This window comes from Trachypithecus francoisi, unplaced genomic scaffold (assembly GCF_009764315.1).
Source record: "Trachypithecus francoisi isolate TF-2019V2 unplaced genomic scaffold, Tfra_2.0 Lachesis_group10, whole genome shotgun sequence".
Taxonomy (NCBI): domain Eukaryota; kingdom Metazoa; phylum Chordata; class Mammalia; order Primates; family Cercopithecidae; genus Trachypithecus; species Trachypithecus francoisi.
The window spans coordinates 107,864,360-107,881,548 of record NW_022681455.1 but is presented as its reverse complement, the minus strand read 5'-3'; the positions used below and the strand labels follow the sequence as shown (position 1 = coordinate 107,881,548).

The following is a 17,189-nucleotide window of genomic DNA, read 5'->3' as shown; positions in this document are numbered from 1 at the left end:
GGCGCAATCTGGGCTCACTGCAACCCCGCTTCCCAGGTTCAAGCAATTCTCATGCCTCAGTCACTTAAGTAGCTGGAATTGCAAGCATGTGCCACCACACCTGACTAATTTTTGTATTTTTAGTAGAGACGGGGTTTTGCCATGTTGGCCAGGCAGGTGTTGAATTCCTGGCCTCAGGTGATCTGCCCATCTCAGCCTCCCAAAGTGCTGGGATTACAGGTGTGAGCCACTGTGCCTGGCCTGTGTCTTATTTTACCACAAAATACTGTAAAAATGATTTGTCAATAAATGATAAGAAATCAAGAAAATAAAATACATGTTATAAACTGAAAACCCTTAATGTCTGAACTACAGTGTAGAGTCAATCTACTAAAGTTATTGCTTGGCTTTTAGGAATTGATTTTTAGAGTTTGTATATAATTCACTAGATCCTTCCAAGGGAAGAGGCACTAGACCGAAGAACATTTTTTCAAGTAAAAGGTCACTTGATTTATCTGACAGTGCGAAGCTAATCCACAAGGATTCACTGGATGCAACTTCTCTGGTGGAAAGCTTTCTCCCAGCCTGTGGCATGACCATTAATGTGACATAACCACTTTATTTCTTTTTTCTTTTTATTTTTTTTTAAGACGGAGTTTCACTTTTGTTGCCCAGGCTAGAGTGCAATGGCATGATCTCGGCTCACTGCAACCTCCGCCTCCCAGGTTCAAGCGATTCTCCTGCCTCAGTCTCTCGAGTAGTGGGATTACAGGCATGCGCCACCATGCCCGGCTAATTTTGTATTTTTAATAGAGACAGGGTTTCTCAATGTTGGTCAGGTTGGTCTTGAACTCGCGACCTCAGGTGATCTGTCTGCCTCGGCCTCCCAAAGTGCTGGGATTACAGGCGTGAGCCACCGTGCCCAGCCTGGCATAACCACTTTAACCATATTGGCTTATCAACTGTATTTCCAGGAATATAGTAAACATTCCCCAGGAATATATCCCAAACACAAGAGATTCTGCAGCTGCAAAGGTTCTTGGTTGGGCAGCCCAGGAAGCCCAGCGTGTGAGCTGGATGTATGCATATGAGTTGCCAGTCTCTAATGAAATCAATCACTGATGTAATTTTCTGGGTATACTAATGATGTAAAGTGATATAAATGAAATTGAACTCTCCAAGTACAGCTTGTGCTTTGATGGGCTCTGGGTTAGGCCTGCTCTGTAAGGTCCTTCTGACAGTGACAGGATGGAAGAAAAACACAGTCAGTAAACCTGTGCTTGCTTCAAATCTGTTCTTTCTCAATTATGTGTCTTCATCTTACCCAATATTGGCTATGGCAGCTGAGATAACTGATGATTTAATCATTTTATAATCACAGGGACAAAACTTACCCATTTCAATCCTGTTGTCAACATTAGCACTGACTTTTGATGCAGAGCTCTCACCTGTTACACAGTTTTTCATTGTCTTCTCCCTAGAGCTGCCATATAGAATAATTTATTTACAACTCAAAAACAAAAACAACAACAACAACAACAACAAAAAAGAAGGCTTCTGAGATCACCAGTAAATGCTATTTAGAAAACAGTTTATGGTGATCGGATTTTTCTTAAATGCTCTAGAACATATTAATTTAATTATGTTTCGGCTGGGCGCAGTGGCTCACCCCTGTAATCCCAGCACTTTGGGAGGCCGAGTCAGGTGGATCACCTGAGGTCAGGAGTTCAAGACCAGCCTGGCCAACATGGTGAAACCCCGTCTCTACTAAAAATACAAAAATTGGCCAGGCGTGATGGCAGGTGCCTGTAGTCCCAGCTACTCAGAAGGCTGAGGCAGGAGAATCGTTTGAACCCAGGAGGCAGAGGTTGCAGTGAGCCGAGATCGTGCTACTGTACTCCAGTTTGGGTGACACAGCGAGACTCTGTCTCCAAAAAAATAAAAGTTTCACAAATGTTTCAGTTAAAGCCATACTTTATAAGAAAAAGTAATATTTATACTGGGAAATATGAGAGAAGGACACTATAGTTCAGCCTGTAAAGTGTGAAAGCCAGAAGATTTAGAACTTAGATACTCTGTTTTCTTGACACATACTTAGATCTGAATTATTGAGGGAGTAGGATAGTTTCTTTCGAATTAAAACACTCATAGTTAGGACACAGAAAGGAAGATTCTACTGCCAAGAATTATAGAGGAGACAACTATAGCCATTAGAAAAGCAGACAAGAAAGGCAGGTAGGTACCTTGGGTAGTACAGTAAGTACACAAAGCCTAGGCTGTATGTATCAGATGCTTTATAATCACCATTTCATGTAATCATAAAAGGCCCCCTACTGGTTATTATCTCCATTTTATAGGTGGGGGAACTGGGACTCAGAAAGGCTTAAAAAAAAAAAAACAAACTTCACCCAAGGTTAGAGAATTTATAAGATATTAACGTTAATACAGGGTACTTGAGTAATATTTTGCCTCCAGTTTTGCAATCATTATATGGTAACTAAACAGATAAATGATGGAATTAATTTATCTGTTTATTAGAAAGTTTACTCAGTTACACATTAATTAATCTCTGTATTTTTGTAGTGAATGGTACCCAATGCATTTAAAATAGAAATTAATCCATAAAATATATATACAATGTTTTAGAAGCATTCAATTTCTGTCTAAAGAAGAGTGACTATTCTATGCAAAGAAACCTCAATAAATCTGATTTTAAAAAATCGAAAATTGGCCGGGCGCGGTGGCTCAAGCCTGTAATCCCAGCACTTTGGGAGGCCGAGACGGGCGGATCACGAGGTCAGGAGATCAAGACCATCCTGGCTAACACGGTGAAACCCCATCTCTACTAAAAAATACAAAAAACTAGCTGGGCGAGGTGGTGGGCGCCTGTAGTCCCAGCTACTGGGGAGGCTGAGGCAGGAGAATGGTGCAAACCCAGGAGGCGGAGCTTGCAGTGACCTGAGATCCGGCCACTGCACTCCAGCCTGGGCGTTACAGTGAGACTCCGTCTCAAAAAAAAAAAAAAAAAAAAAAAAAGGAAACTAAGAAAAAATAGGAACCAAGAATGTTCACTGAAGTCTGCATTATAAAACATACAATGGATCAGAGCAGAGACAGGCAAAGTCACTGGGAAAGGGAAGGATCTCAAGCCAATGGGCATTGACTTCATTCATTCATCATTCAATACATTATTTCTTAGCATCATCTGTATTCCAGACACGGTTCTAGCAACTAGGGATACTATAATAAGCAAGACCAACAAGATCCTTGTTCTCATTCTAGGAGTTTACATTCTAGTAGTAAAGGTAAAAGCAATAAACAAACAAAAGACTTATTCTGGAGAATAATATAAGAATAATGTTGTGGGGACATGTTCATGATATCCTGTTAAATTAAAAATGGTGAGCTAGGCAGTGCTGTGCACCTGTAATCCCAGCTACACAGGAGGCTGAGGCAGCACAATCACTTGCACCCGGAAGGTGGAGGTTGTAGTGAGCCAAGATCGCACCGCTGCACTCCAGCCTGGGTGACAGAGCAAGACTCCATCTCAAAAAGAAAAAAAACAAAAACAAAAAAAAGGATATTTACCGGCATATAATGAAGGTTTCTTTCTGAATGGTAGTATTATGAATTACTTACTTTATCCCTTGTGTTTTTTCTCTGTATTTTCCAAATTCTCAATAATAACCATGTATTACCTTTGTCATCAGAAAAAAATACTGATACATCTATATGTGTCTATAGTACAAAGGATATCTGGAAGGATGTATACCAAACATTACTAATAGTTAACTCTCAGTTGTAGGATATGAAGTGACTTTGACTTTTTTCAGTGTACTTTTCTGTATTATTAAAATTGTAATGGACTACTATCTATTTTTTAAAAATAATAAAGCTACTTTTTAAAAAGCATAGGCTTGGGGGTAGAAGATAATGGTACCTTCTTTTGATAGGATTTTAGTAACAAGAAATGGACAAAGCTACCATTCAGAAATTTTAGAGCCTCAAGGTTTATTCACTTTTTGTTTTGAAGAGAAATGCTTCTCTTCCCTACCTTTAACAAATTTATCTCTAACAATCTTGCCCATGGTAATGTAATCCTAATTCAATAGGAAAAGATCAAGAACTGATTGATAACTCTATCGAGAAAGAGTTGGTAAGCATTTATAGGAATAAGTAATCTCATAGTATCCCTATCTATAACCTGTGAACAACAACTTTACAGAATTTATAACAATTATACCCAAAGTTCAAGAAAACAGGAATGTACCCACTGAGGGCCAGATTATCATCCCAGATAAATCTCAGCTTTTGCAGAATAAATACTTTTATTCCTGATCTGAGGATTCTTAACAATTTGTGGGAAATTTCTGTTGGAAAATGAAGAAAGCTAAGCAGGAATTCACTATTTCCTATGTCCAGAACCAAACTTTAAAAATTGTATAAAGAATCTTCTTACCTTTTTTCCACCTCTAAAAGAAAATTTTCACTGTTGCCCAACTGACTAAAATGCAGCTTGGCAGCTTTTCTCTCACCTTCACGTACAGTTCGGTCATCTGGAGGCAAAAACCGTGGTCTGAGCATGTTTCTTTTTTTGGCATAACCAAACTAGTAGTTAATCAGAAAACCATATTCACAGAGGAAAAATTAAGACCAGTCTCATCTTGGTGTGTTAGAGACAGGTCACAAAACAATGCTATTATGTTGTCACTGCAGCAGGCAGTAACTCAGGGAGACTGCGGGGAGCCATAGCGACCACTGCCTCACAGTTGTAACTACCCTTCAGGAAAGCAGAGCTTGGATAGTAAACAATTCAAAGGCCTAATGTTAGGGCAGAAAGTTATACCATTGTCTGAAAGAGTTTACTTAGTTTCCCTACAATGAGTTTCCCAGGACCATGTGAAATCCAACTTTGTATCAATAAGAAATATATACTCAGCCGGGCGCGGTGGCTCAAGCCTGTAATCCCAGCACTTTGGGAGGCCGAGAAGGGCGGATCACGAGGTCAGGAGATCGAGACCCTCCTGGCTAACACGGTGAAACCCCGTCTTTACTAAAAAATACAAAAAACTAGCCGGGTGAGGTGGCGGGCGCCTGTAGCCCCAGCTACTCGGGAGACTGAGGCAGGAGAATGGCTTAAACCCGGGAGGCGGAGCTTGCAGTGAGCTGAGATCCGGCCACTGCACTCCAGCCTGGGCGACAGAGCGAGACTGTCTCAAAAAAAAAAAAAAAAAAAAAAAAGAAATATATACTCAACAATAAAATTATAAGAAAGTCCAGCCTGGGCAACATGATGAAACCCCATCTCTACAAAAAACACAAAAATTAGCTGGGCATGGTGGCGCATGCCTTTAGTCCCAGCTACTTAGGAGACTGAAATGGGAGAATTGCTTGAGCCCAGGAGGTCCAGGCTGCAGTGAGCCAAGATCATGCCGCTGCACTCAAGCCTGGGCAACAGAGTGAGACCCTGTCTCAAATAAATAAATAAATAAATAAGTAATAAAGTAAAATAATAAGAAAATACAGACTAGCTCATTTGAAGGAATATTTCCTGTTTCTTGCCAACTAAGCCCCAAATAAATTGTATTAGCTTTCTATTGCTAATACAGTTGCAAAGTTGGGGCACCTGGAAAAATAATTCTCAACCTGGAAATTTTGTGTTGAGAAGGAAGTGGCGGTGAAACCATCAACTGAAGAAAACTAAAGCTGGAAGTAACTGATAAAATCATAAACTGTCATTCAATAAACAATAAAAGAACTCGTCATACATCCTGCCAACACAAAAGAGTTACATAAATATTGACTAATAAACAAATATATCCTGCCAGTGCACACTCTGGGCCAACATCCAAAAGGTTAAGGGGCAGCTGATTTAAAGTTAGATTCTGTGGAAAAGAACAGAGAAAGAAGGTCTTACCTAATTTCTCCAGAGTTTGTAGTGTGTATACAGCAAAGAGCCTATAATCTGTATCTTTCCTTACAACAGGATTAAGTCTCAAATCCAGTTCTTTGAGGAAGGGTAACGGTTGTAGACGGGACACTTCCACTAATGAAGGAATGTTGTTATAATATAAATTCAGGTCTTGGAGTGAACATAAATACTGGATTCCCTACAAGGAAAACACCACATTATGAAATGGCATATTGGTAAAGACTAGGAACCTCACAGATAAAGGTGGAAATATATGTTACTTTCCATCCTTAAACATGTTATCTGAGTCCCCAGTGAGAAAGGCAGGGCTGGAACTCCCACTTAACTTGTCTGAAAATAAGACCACTGCAGTCCATGAGCACTGGGTGTTCCATACATTAAATAATTCACATGTATAATACATTTCCTTCTTTACAAAATCTGACATTCAAATATCTGCAGTCAATTCTCTACTTCTGTTGGCTCTCCAATTATTCTCCCAATGCAATCCAATCCTTCACAGTGGTTTCCCAGTGGCCAAGCCACATTAGCATTCTCTCACTTTTGTCCCAACCCCTCTCCTGATGCCACAAGCACCTTAATTTACAAGAAGGGAGGTAAGCAAAAAAGCTGGTTCTAGGGGAAAGGGGCATGGTTAAAAAAAAAAAAAAAAAAGTGTATGTGTGTGTGTGTGTGTTGTGTTCTTTTATCTCAGTGCCTCACTTATATGGTCAAAGGACTATTTAGGGAAACAAAACAATGCTATCTCCAAGTCCTCCCTCCTGGCCCAGTCTAGGCTTCCTCTTGTCTTTGTTTTCCTCTTCAGAGTTCCTGCTACCACACAAGCTTCCCATTTAATCAATCAGTCAGATCTCCTTTGCAGAAATGTTCTTCCTTGTTCAGTTCTCTTTCTGTGGATTTAGCAACCCCACCCTCTACCTAACTGGCAACAGTACAATCAGGACTGGCAAACTTGAGAGGAAAAGCCACAATTTTCTTCCTCGGTTGAAACCTGCTATTGAAAAGATTTATTTCATCTTTATGTAGTTAGCTAGTTAGCTGCTTTTGCCCAATACTAAGTTTCAGGACAATTTCAAAACATGTACATATATGTATAATCGCGTACTTTTTTTTTTTTTTTTTGAGACAGCATACCACTCTATCGCCCAGGCTGGAGTGGGCATGATCAGAGCTCACTGCAGCCCTGACTTCCTGGGCTCAAGTGATCCTCTCGCTTCAGCCCCTGAGTAGCTGGGAATACAGGCACGTGCCACCATACCTGGCTAACTATTTTTTGATTTTTAGTAGAGACAACATCTCACTATGTTGCCCAGGCTGGTCTTGAACTCCTGAGCTCAAGCAATTCTCCTGCCTTGGCCTCCCAAAGTGTTGGGATTACAGGCATGAGCCACTGTGCCTGGCTAATCATATACTTTTAATAGTAAAAATGAAAAAAAAAAAAGAGTAAAAATGCTTTCCATAAAAGGAATTCTGTCACTGATAATTATTTCAGAAAGGTGAAATTATTTTCCATCATGTATTTGTAAAATGATGTTTTTATTCTCCTCTCATTTAAAATTGTCATTTTCTCATTGCAAGAAATTTAGAAAATTCAAAGACACAAAACATTCCCAACACAACCCTGTTTATACTTTGATGAATTTCTTCCTGTTTTTTTTTTTTTTTTCTCCAATTCCATTAACTTCCATATTGTTAATGGGTCAGTGGTGAGGAATAGCTATCAGTGCCCTCGGCCTCACTCTCAGGGCAGTGCACCATTAGGACTGTCTTTCATGGTCTAATGGCCCAGCTCAACTTTTTTTTTTTTTTTCTGAGACAGAATCTTGCTCTGTCACCCAGGCTGGAGTGTAATGGCACGAACATGGCTCACTGCAGCCTTGAACTCCTGGGGCAAGGGATCCTCCTGCTTCAGTCTCCCAAATAGCTGGGATTATAGGCATGCACCACCAACTATGGTTTTTGTTTGTTTGTTTGGTTTTGTTTTGTAGAGACAGGGTCTTGCTTTGTTGCCCAGGCTAGTCTCAAACTCCTTGCCTCAAGTGATCCTCCTGCCTCAGCCTCCCAAAGTGCTGGGATTATACACATAAACCACCACACCTGGCTCAAGTAATCTTTTAAGGTCTCTCAGTGTAAAATTAAGGAAACACGGCCAGGTGTGGTGGCTTACACCTGTAATCCCAGCACTTTGGGAGGCCAAGACAGGTGGATCACAAGGTCAGGAGATCGAGACCATCCTGGCTAACACGGTGAAACCCCGTCTCCACTAAAAATACAAAAAACAAAAAAAAAAAATTAGCCGGCCGTGGTGGCGGGCACCTGTGGTCCCAGTTACTCAGGAGGCTGAGGCAGGAGAATGGCGTGAACCTGGGAGGCAGAGCTTGCAGTGAGCTGAAATCGCGCCACTGCACTCCAGCCTGGGCAACAGAGTGAGACTCCATCTCAAAAAAAAAAAAAAAAAGAATCAAGGAACACTTTCTTATCCTCTCACTTTTACCAGTTGGCATGAATTTATGTATTCCCCAAAGTTATACTACGAATAATCGAATAATCACAAAACATTTTCTCCCAGGAAAATTAAACAAAGGGATTCAGAGCTGTTAAAGATTAATATAAAATCACAGATGCGGCTGGGTGTGGTGGCTTATGCCTGTAATCCCAGCACTTTGGAAGGCTGAGGTGGGCAGATCATCTGAGGTCATGAGTTCGAGACCAACCTGGCCAACATGGTGAACCCCTGCCTTTACTAAAAATACAAAAATTAGCTGGGTGTGGTGGTGGGCACCTGTAATCTCAGCTACTCAGGCGGCTGAGTCAGGAGAATCTCTTGAACCTGGGAGGCGGAGGTTGCAGTGAGCTGAGATCACACCACTGTATTCCAACCTGGGCGACAGAGACTCTGTCTCAAAAAAATAAATAAATAAAATAAAATCATAGATGCAAAAAATATAGAAAATTAACATTACTGAGTGCTTCCTATATGCCAAGCACTGCACCAGGAGTCTTATATATGTTCTATTTGATTACATGTGTTAACTTGATTTTTTTTTTTTGAGACGGAGTCTCACTCTGTTGCCCATGTTGGTGTGTAGTGGTGCGATCTTGGCTCACTGCAACCTCCGCCTCCCAGGTTCAAGCAATTCTCCTACTTCAGCCTCCCAAGTAGCTGGGACTACAGGAGCTCGCCACCACGCCTGGCTAATTTTTGTATTTTTAGTAGAGACAGGGTTTCACCATGTTGGCCAGGCTGGTCTCGAACTCCCGACCTCGTGATCTGCCCGCCTTGGCCTCCCAAAGTGCTGAGATTACATGCATTAGCCACCGTGCCCAGCCAACTTGATTTTTTTTTTTTTTTTTTTGAGACGGAGTCTCGCTCTATTGCCCAGGCTGGAGTGCAGTGGCGTGATCTCGGCTTACTGCAAGCTCCACCTCCTGGGCTCATGCCATTCTGCCTCAGCCTCCCCAGCAGCTGGGACTACAGGCGCCCACCACCATGCCTGGCTAATTTTTTTGTATTTTTAGTAGAGACAGGGTTTCACCGTGTTAGTCAGGATGGTCTCGATCTCCTGACCTCGTGATCCGCCCACCTCAGCCTCCCAAAGTGCTGGGATTACAGGCGTGAGCCACTGCGCCCGGCCGAGTTTTTTTTTTTTTTTTTTTTTGAGACGGAGTCTTGCTCTGCCACCCAGACTGGAGTGCAGTGGCCGGATCTCAGCTCACTGCAAGCTCCGCCTCCCGGGTTTACGCCATTCTCCTGTCTCAGCCTCCGGAGTAGCTGGGACTACAGGCGCCCGCCACCTCGCCCGGCTAGTTTTTTGTATTTTTAGTAGAGACGGGGTTTCACCGTGTTAGCCAGGATGGTCTCGATCTCCTGACCTCGTGATCCGCCCGTCTCGGCCTCCCAAAGTGCTGGGATTACAGGCTTGAGCCACCGCGCCCGCCCCGGCCGAGTTTTAAAAATAGACATGGGGTCTCACTATATTGCTCAGGCTGGTCTTGAACTCCTGGGCTCAAGCAATCTGCCTGCCTCAGCCTTCCAAAGCACTGGGATTACAGGTGTGAGTCACCATGCCAGCTCTAAGTTGATTAATTTTCATAAGTTTTTCACCCAATTTACAGAAATGGAAAGAAAGGAAGTATAAAAACAAATTACAGCAACGTTCACTTAATTATTTAACCTGAAAAAGAATAAACAAACAAAAGAGGAGACCTAAGTAACTCTGAACTAATACTTTCTTTTTATATTTTATCTTTTCATTTTTCAAATTGGATCTTATCACCTGTGAAAGAACTAATCCTTTCTGAAACTGATAGGCCAAATATAAATGGCTGCTAAAAAATAGTCTAAAGACCTAGTTGAACTTGGAGTTGCTGATGTTAGAGTCCTAGATGGAAATTTGATCTTTTTGGGGCTTTTAATCTTTTAGGCCCTTAGCTAAACCTTGGGATTGGGTCTGGATGTGTTGTTGAACAAATATCCCCTAGGAAGTGCAAAACCGGTAGATGACCCAGGAGATCGGTAACTAATCCTGGATAGCATCTGTGAGTCTTTGTCACCCTCGATCTTGCATAGAAAGGCTTTGCCAAGACAGGTACAGAGCTTGGGCAAAATGGGAACATGTCGAAGAAGTAGTATTTCAGGGTCTACCACAAAGAAAACAAAACTTCCATCTCTGTGTGCACACTTACATTTGCAGAGTTCTTTGTGCGTGTTTGCTAATCCACACGCACACTGTTCATGCTTGGTCCCTCCTGCCTTCCTATACTGTCCTCTGCTCCACCATCCCGACTTAAATTTTTCCAAGACTACACCTTCCTTCTCCTCACAGAAAAAACCCACAACAACAACACAGGCCTGTGTTTCTCCATGTATGCTCCATGTACCACTATCATCAGAATCCCCTGAGTATGTCCTGAGCCTACCCGAGACCTACTAAATCAGACCAACTCTCACAGTAGGGACTGAGAATCTGTACTTTTACAAGTGTTCTTCATAATTTTTATACACATTAAAATGTATGCATTTGCCCTAGACAGTGATATCTTAATATAGTTTCCCAGAGTATAAAATAAATTCCCCTCCCAATATTTTATAACAAACAATTTAAAATATACTGCAAAGTTGAAAGAATTTTATAATAAATAATTAAACTTAGTTGGGAATCATTTAAAGGGAAGGTCCGATATTCTCCAGGATGACATGATCTATCTCTTATTTCTTCCCATCAAAAAAATAAATTGGGCAGACCTGGCTGGTCATAGAATATAGAACTCACCTTAAGGCTAGTGATCAAATTCCTTGATAAATCTAAGGATCGGAGATTTTTAAAATTTCTGAAGGCATCACCAATGGAATGGATTTTTCCAGCATAAGATCCCTGCAATGAAAGAGACTCCACCAGTTCTGAAAAGAGATCATCAGTAGATATATTATGATCCCTGCTTGGATAAACAGCAGAGTCAGTGAAAATAGGCCTTTCTTCCTCCCATATCTCAACTGTGAAAGGCCCTATATCCAAACCTCATAAGATCAGATCTTCTTTTTAAAAGCAGCAATACGGTCTAATATAGTGACATTGAACGTTAGTTTTATAGAGCCCTTGGGTTTTTCTAATTTCCCTGAACGATGTAATAAAAGTCTCCAAAAGTTCTCGAAACAAAATTGCAAAAGATATTCAGCACCCCACTTCTAGGATTCAGCCCTATGGATAAGAGCCACAAAATTTTGGCAGGTTATATAAAATATAGCACAAAGATGTCAATTTCAGAGAGGTTTTAAGATAGTAAAAAAAAAATCAAAAAGAAAGAAATAGAAAACTGTCAAAGGTCCATCGGTAGAAAAATATAACTAGACAGCCTAAATAATAGTACATTGATACAAAAGACAATATACTACATCTGAGACCTTGTTCAAGTCACTTAACCTCTCTGTGCATCAGTTTCCTCATCTGTAAAATGGGGGTAACAATGGTACTTAATTCATAAGGTGTTACAAGAATTAAATTAATATATATGTACAAAACATACAACAGCACCTGGCCACATGGTAAGTGCTACACAAGTGTTAATTACTATAACACAGTTGTTAAAAAGAATGAGGTAGATTTATAGATGCTCACATGGAAAGATCTCTAAGAAATTAAGTGATGGAGGCCGGGCGCGGTGGCTCAAGCCTGTAATCCCAGCACTTTGGGAGGCCGAGACGGGCGGATCACGAGGTCAGGAGATCGAGACCATCCTGGCTAACATGGTGAAACCCCGTCTCTACTAAAAAATACAAAAAACAAGCCGGGCTCAGTGACGGGCGCCTGTAGTCCCAGCAACTCGGGAGGCTGAGGCAGGAGAATGGCTTAAACCCAGGAGGCGGAGCTTGCAGTGAGCTGAGATCCGGCCACAGCACTCCAGCCTGGGCGGCAGAGCGAGACTCCGTCTCAAAAAAAAAAAAAAAAAAAGAAAAAAGAAAAAAGAAAAAAGAAATTAAGTGATGGAAAATATGACTTTTTTGCATGTATAACTTTTTAAAGAGAGAGAGAATGTGTGTGTGTGTAGAATATACATACACACACACACACATATATATATATGAGAAGAAGTAGAGAAAAGTCAACTAGACTTCTTTTTTCTATTTTTTTGAGGAGTCTCACTCTTTCGCCCAAGCTGGAGTGCAGTGGCGTGATTTCAGCTCACTGCAACCTCCACCTCCAGAGTTCAAGCGATTCCCTTGTCTCAACCTCCCAAGTAGCTGGGAATACAAGTGTGCACCACCACACCCTGCTACTTTTTGTATTTCAGTTAGAAATGGGGTTTCGGCCGGGCGCGGTGGCTCAAGCCTGTAATCCCAGCACTTTGGGAGGCCGAGACGGGCGGATCACGAGGTCAGGAGATCGAGACCATCCTGGCTAATACGGTGAAACCCCGTCTCTACTAAAAAATACAAAAAACTAGCCGGGCGACGAGGCGGGCGCCTGTAGTCCCAGCTACTCGGGAGGCGGAGGCAGGAGAATGGCGTGAACCCGGGAGGCAGAGCTTGCAGTGAGCTGAGAGCCGGCCACTGCACTCCAGCCTGGGCGGCAGAGCAAGACTCCATCTCAAAAAAAAAAAAAAAAAAAAAAAAAAAAGAAATGGGGTTTCGCCAAGCTGCTCTTGAACTCCTGACCGCAGGTGATTAACCAGTCTCAGCCTTCCAAAGCGCTGGGATTACAGGCATGAGCCACTGAGCCTGGGCATCAACTAGACTACTAACAGCACTGAAAAGAGAACCTGAAAATTGTCAGTAAGAACTCACTAGCAAGGATGGTAGGTCAAACTGAGAATAGCAACCAAAACTGGAAGAGAGTTCTACAGAATCCGCCGGGCGCGGTGGCTCAAGCCTGTAATCCCAGCACTTTGGGAGTCCGAGGCGGGCGGATCACGAGGTCAGGAGATCGAGACCATCCTGGCTAACACTGTGAAACCCCGTCTCTACTAAAAAATACAAAAAACTAGCCGGGCGAGGTGGCGGGCGCCTGTAGTCCCATCTACTCGGAGGCTGAGGCAGGAGAATGGCGTGAACCCGGGAGGCGGAGCTTGCAGTGAGCTGAGATCCGGCCACTGCACTCCAGCCTGGGCGACAGAGCGAGACTCTGTCTCAAAAAAAAAAAAAAAAAAGAGTTCTACAGAATCCAATTTGCAGATAAGTGCCAGGAGACTGCACTGAAATGAGATCTTAAGGTGCTAGAGAAGTCTGGGTCCTATAAACTTTATTTTATTTATTTATTTATTTATTTATGTATCGAGATGGAATCTCACTCTTGTCACCCAGGCTGGAGTGCAATGGTGCAATCTTGGCTCATTGCAACCTCCACCTCCTGGGTTCAAGTGATTCTCCTGCCTCATCCTCCCAAGTAGGTGGGATTAAGGTGTGCACCACCACGCCTGGCTAATTTTTGTACTTTTAGTAGAGACAGGGTTTCACCATGTTGCCCAGGCTGGTCTCGAACTCCTGAACTCAGGTGATCCGCCTGCCTTGGTTTCCCAAAGTGGCGGGATTACAGGCGTGAGCCATCCTGCCCAGCCCCCATAAGCTTTAAAAAGTCATAAACCAAAGCTCCCTTTCAGGATAAGAACCATACCAGGGAGAAATTAGTGGGAGTAGAATCTACATTGAAGGAGCAGGAACATAGATGCAAAGGAAATAAAAGGTCCAGATATGAATAGGGGAGGGAAGCAGAGTGGACGGATCCCAGGAAGCATGTAGTATTTTACACTACTTTGTGAACACAACAGAAGAGGGAGATCCAAAACCTTGAAACTAAAAAAGCTATTTTGGCCCACCTTTCCCACCTAAAAGTGTACGAAAACTTAACTGCACTTAAAGAGCCACAGAAAAGGATTATAGTCAAATCTTATATGAGATTATTATTTTTTAAAAAGGAGTAGAATAATACCCCTAAAATTAAAAGCACTCCAGAAAGATACATCCACCAATGAAAACTGTAACTTAATATTTCAAAACAAGCTTAAAGACATCATAGCGATGTAGCAGCTCTCAAAGTATGGTACCTAAACCCCTGGAGGTCCCTGAGACATGTACAGGGGTCCACAAAGTTAAAACTACTTTTAAAAAAGTATTTTCATGATAATATGAAGACACTAATTTTTTTTTTTTTTACAGTATTAATATTTACACTTACGGTACAAGAGCAAAAGCTACTGGCACCTTAAGAATGAATCATGGCTAGGTGTGGTGGCTCATGTCTGCAATCCCAACACTTTGGGCACTTTGGGAGGCTAAGGCGGGCAGATCACTTGAGGTCAGGAGTTCAAGACCAGCCTGACCAACACGGTGAAACCGCGTCTCTACCAAAAATACAAAATTTAGCCAGGCATGGTGGCACGTGCCTGTGGTCCCAGCTACTCAGGAGGCTAGGACAGGAGAATCACTTGAATCCAAGAGACAGGGGTTGCAGTGAGCCGAGATCGCACCACTAAACTCCAGCCTGGGCGACAGAGCAAGACTCTGTCTCAAAAAAAAAAAAAAAAAAAATTCAGCTTCCAAGCAGAAATTAGAAATTTGAAAAGCTTATACCTGCCACCATGAACTTGACAGCTTCTCAACCCTTGAAAGATTTTTCAAATGACATTGATGATGATATTAACAAACATGATTTCTAAACATCATATAATCAAATTTGTCAATATTTGGAAGATCTACATAACTTGGTGAGTCAATATTTTCAAATGACCAATGCGTAATGTTACAAAATCATGCATGGGTAAAAGATTCATCCACATGTAAGATATACCAGTAGATTTTGAAGTAACAGTACAAAAATTTCATTGATGTTATTTCAGATTGCACATTCAACTAAACTTTAAGAAACTATCACTTATCCTGTTTTCATATTGTATCAAATAATAATATAAAAAATTCGATGAAAGACTATTAAAATATTCCTTTTCTAACTACATTTCTGTATGAGGCCAGACTTTTTTCACATATTTCAAGCAAAACAATATATCATAACACATTAAATACAGAAGCAGGTATGAGAATCTAGCTGTCTTATTTTAAACAAAACATGAAGGAGGTTTGCAAGAATATAAATCAGTGATACTTTCCTCACTTTTTTTTATTTTGGGAAATATAGTTATTTTTCTTAAAAATATTTATATTAACATATAATGTCTATGTTATGGTTACCTATTAATAAATTAAGAAATATTTTAAATTTTTCTCAGTTTTAATTTCTGTATGGTAGATATTAGTAGATACAGTCCACATTAACAAAAGCTCTTTGAGGTCCTCAATAATTTTTTTTTTTTTTGAGACGGAGTTTCACTTTTGTTGCCCAGGCTAGAGTGCAATGGTGCCATCTCAGCTCACCACAACCTCTGCCTCCTGGGTTCAAGCGATTCGCCTGCCTCAGCCTCCCAAGTAGCTGGAATTACAGATATATGCCACTACGTCTGGCTAATTTTGTATTTCTGGTAGGGATAGAGTTTCCCATGTTGGGAACTCCCAACCTCAGGTAACCCACCCTCCTCAGCCTCCCAAAGTGCTGGGATTACAGGCATGAACCACCACGCCCAGCCCTCAATAATTTTTTAAGGTGTAAAGGGATTTGAGACACAAAAATGTGGGAATTAACTGAAAAATGTAAATTAGACAAATTCAGAAAGATGATTAAAAAGGAAAAAAAAAGATTTGAATATAGAGAAGGCAGAATTCAAGAAATAATAAAAATTATGCTGAGTGCGGTGGCTCATGCCTATAATCCCAGAACTTTGGAAGGCAGAGGTGGGTGGACCACCTGAAGCCAGGAGTTCGAGACCAGACTGACCAGCATGGCAAAACCCTGTCTCTACTAAAAATACAAAAAAAATTAGCCAGGCATGGTGGCACACACCTATAATCCCAGCTACTCAGAAGGCTGAGGCAGGAGAATCGCTTGAACCCAGGAGGCGGAGGCTGCAGTGAGCTGAGATCACGCCATTGCACTCCAGCCTGGGCAACAAGAGTGAAACTCCATCTCAAAAAAAAAAAAAAAAAGAAAAGAAAGGAAAGAAATAATAAAAATTAAAAGGTCATTTTTGAAATGAAGACCAAAGAATGAAAATAAGAGCACAAAAGAATAATAGAATAACTCCACTTCTGGGTATATATCCAAAAGAATTGAAAGCAAGGACCTGAACAAATATTTGTACACCAACATCTATAGCAGCATTATTCACAATATCCAAAAGATGAAAACAACCCAAATGCCCATCAACAGATGAATGAATAAACAAAAATGTGGTATATTCACAAGAGGGACTATCACTTAGCCATAAAAAGGAATGATGGGCCTGGCACGGTGGCTCAAATCTGTAATCCCAGCACTTTGGGAGGCCAAGGCAGGCAGATCATTTGAGGCCAGGAGTTTGAGACAAGCCTAGGCAACATAGTAGGATTCTGTCTCTACAAAAAATAAAAAAAAATTAGCCGAGTGTGGTAGCACAGGCCAACGGTCCTAGCTACTTGGTAGGCTGAAGTGGAAGGATCACTTGAAACCAGGAATTCGAGGCTACAGTGAGTCATGATGGCACCACTGCACTCCAACCTAGGCAACCAAGTAAGATTACCCTCTTTCCAAAAAAAAAAAGTAGGCAAAAGAAAAACTGGATGCAGTGGCACATACCTGTAGTCCCAGCTACTGGGGAGGCTGAGACAGAAGGATTGCTTGAGCCCAGAAGTTCAAGTCCAGCCTGGGCAATATAGCAAGACCCTATCTCTAATAAACAGTAAAAATAACCCCAAACC

General features: G+C 41.5%; 1 protein-coding gene across 4 annotated transcripts in view; it reads right to left on the bottom strand.

Moving 5' to 3' along the window:
• LRRC36 (leucine rich repeat containing 36) overlaps positions 1-17,189 on the bottom strand; it is a 60,026-nt gene that overhangs the window by 34,406 nt on the left and 8,431 nt on the right. For all 4 annotated transcript variants that reach the window (XM_033218772.1, XM_033218773.1, XM_033218774.1 and 1 more), the window contains exons 2-5: positions 11,185-11,312; positions 5,897-6,089; positions 4,439-4,535; positions 1,374-1,462 (exon numbers count right to left, since the gene is read on the bottom strand). In XM_033218772.1, the coding sequence (XP_033074663.1) occupies positions 1,374-1,462; positions 4,439-4,535; positions 5,897-6,089; positions 11,185-11,312 (507 nt within the window). The remainder of the gene's footprint in view (positions 1-1,373; positions 1,463-4,438; positions 4,536-5,896; positions 6,090-11,184; positions 11,313-17,189) is intronic.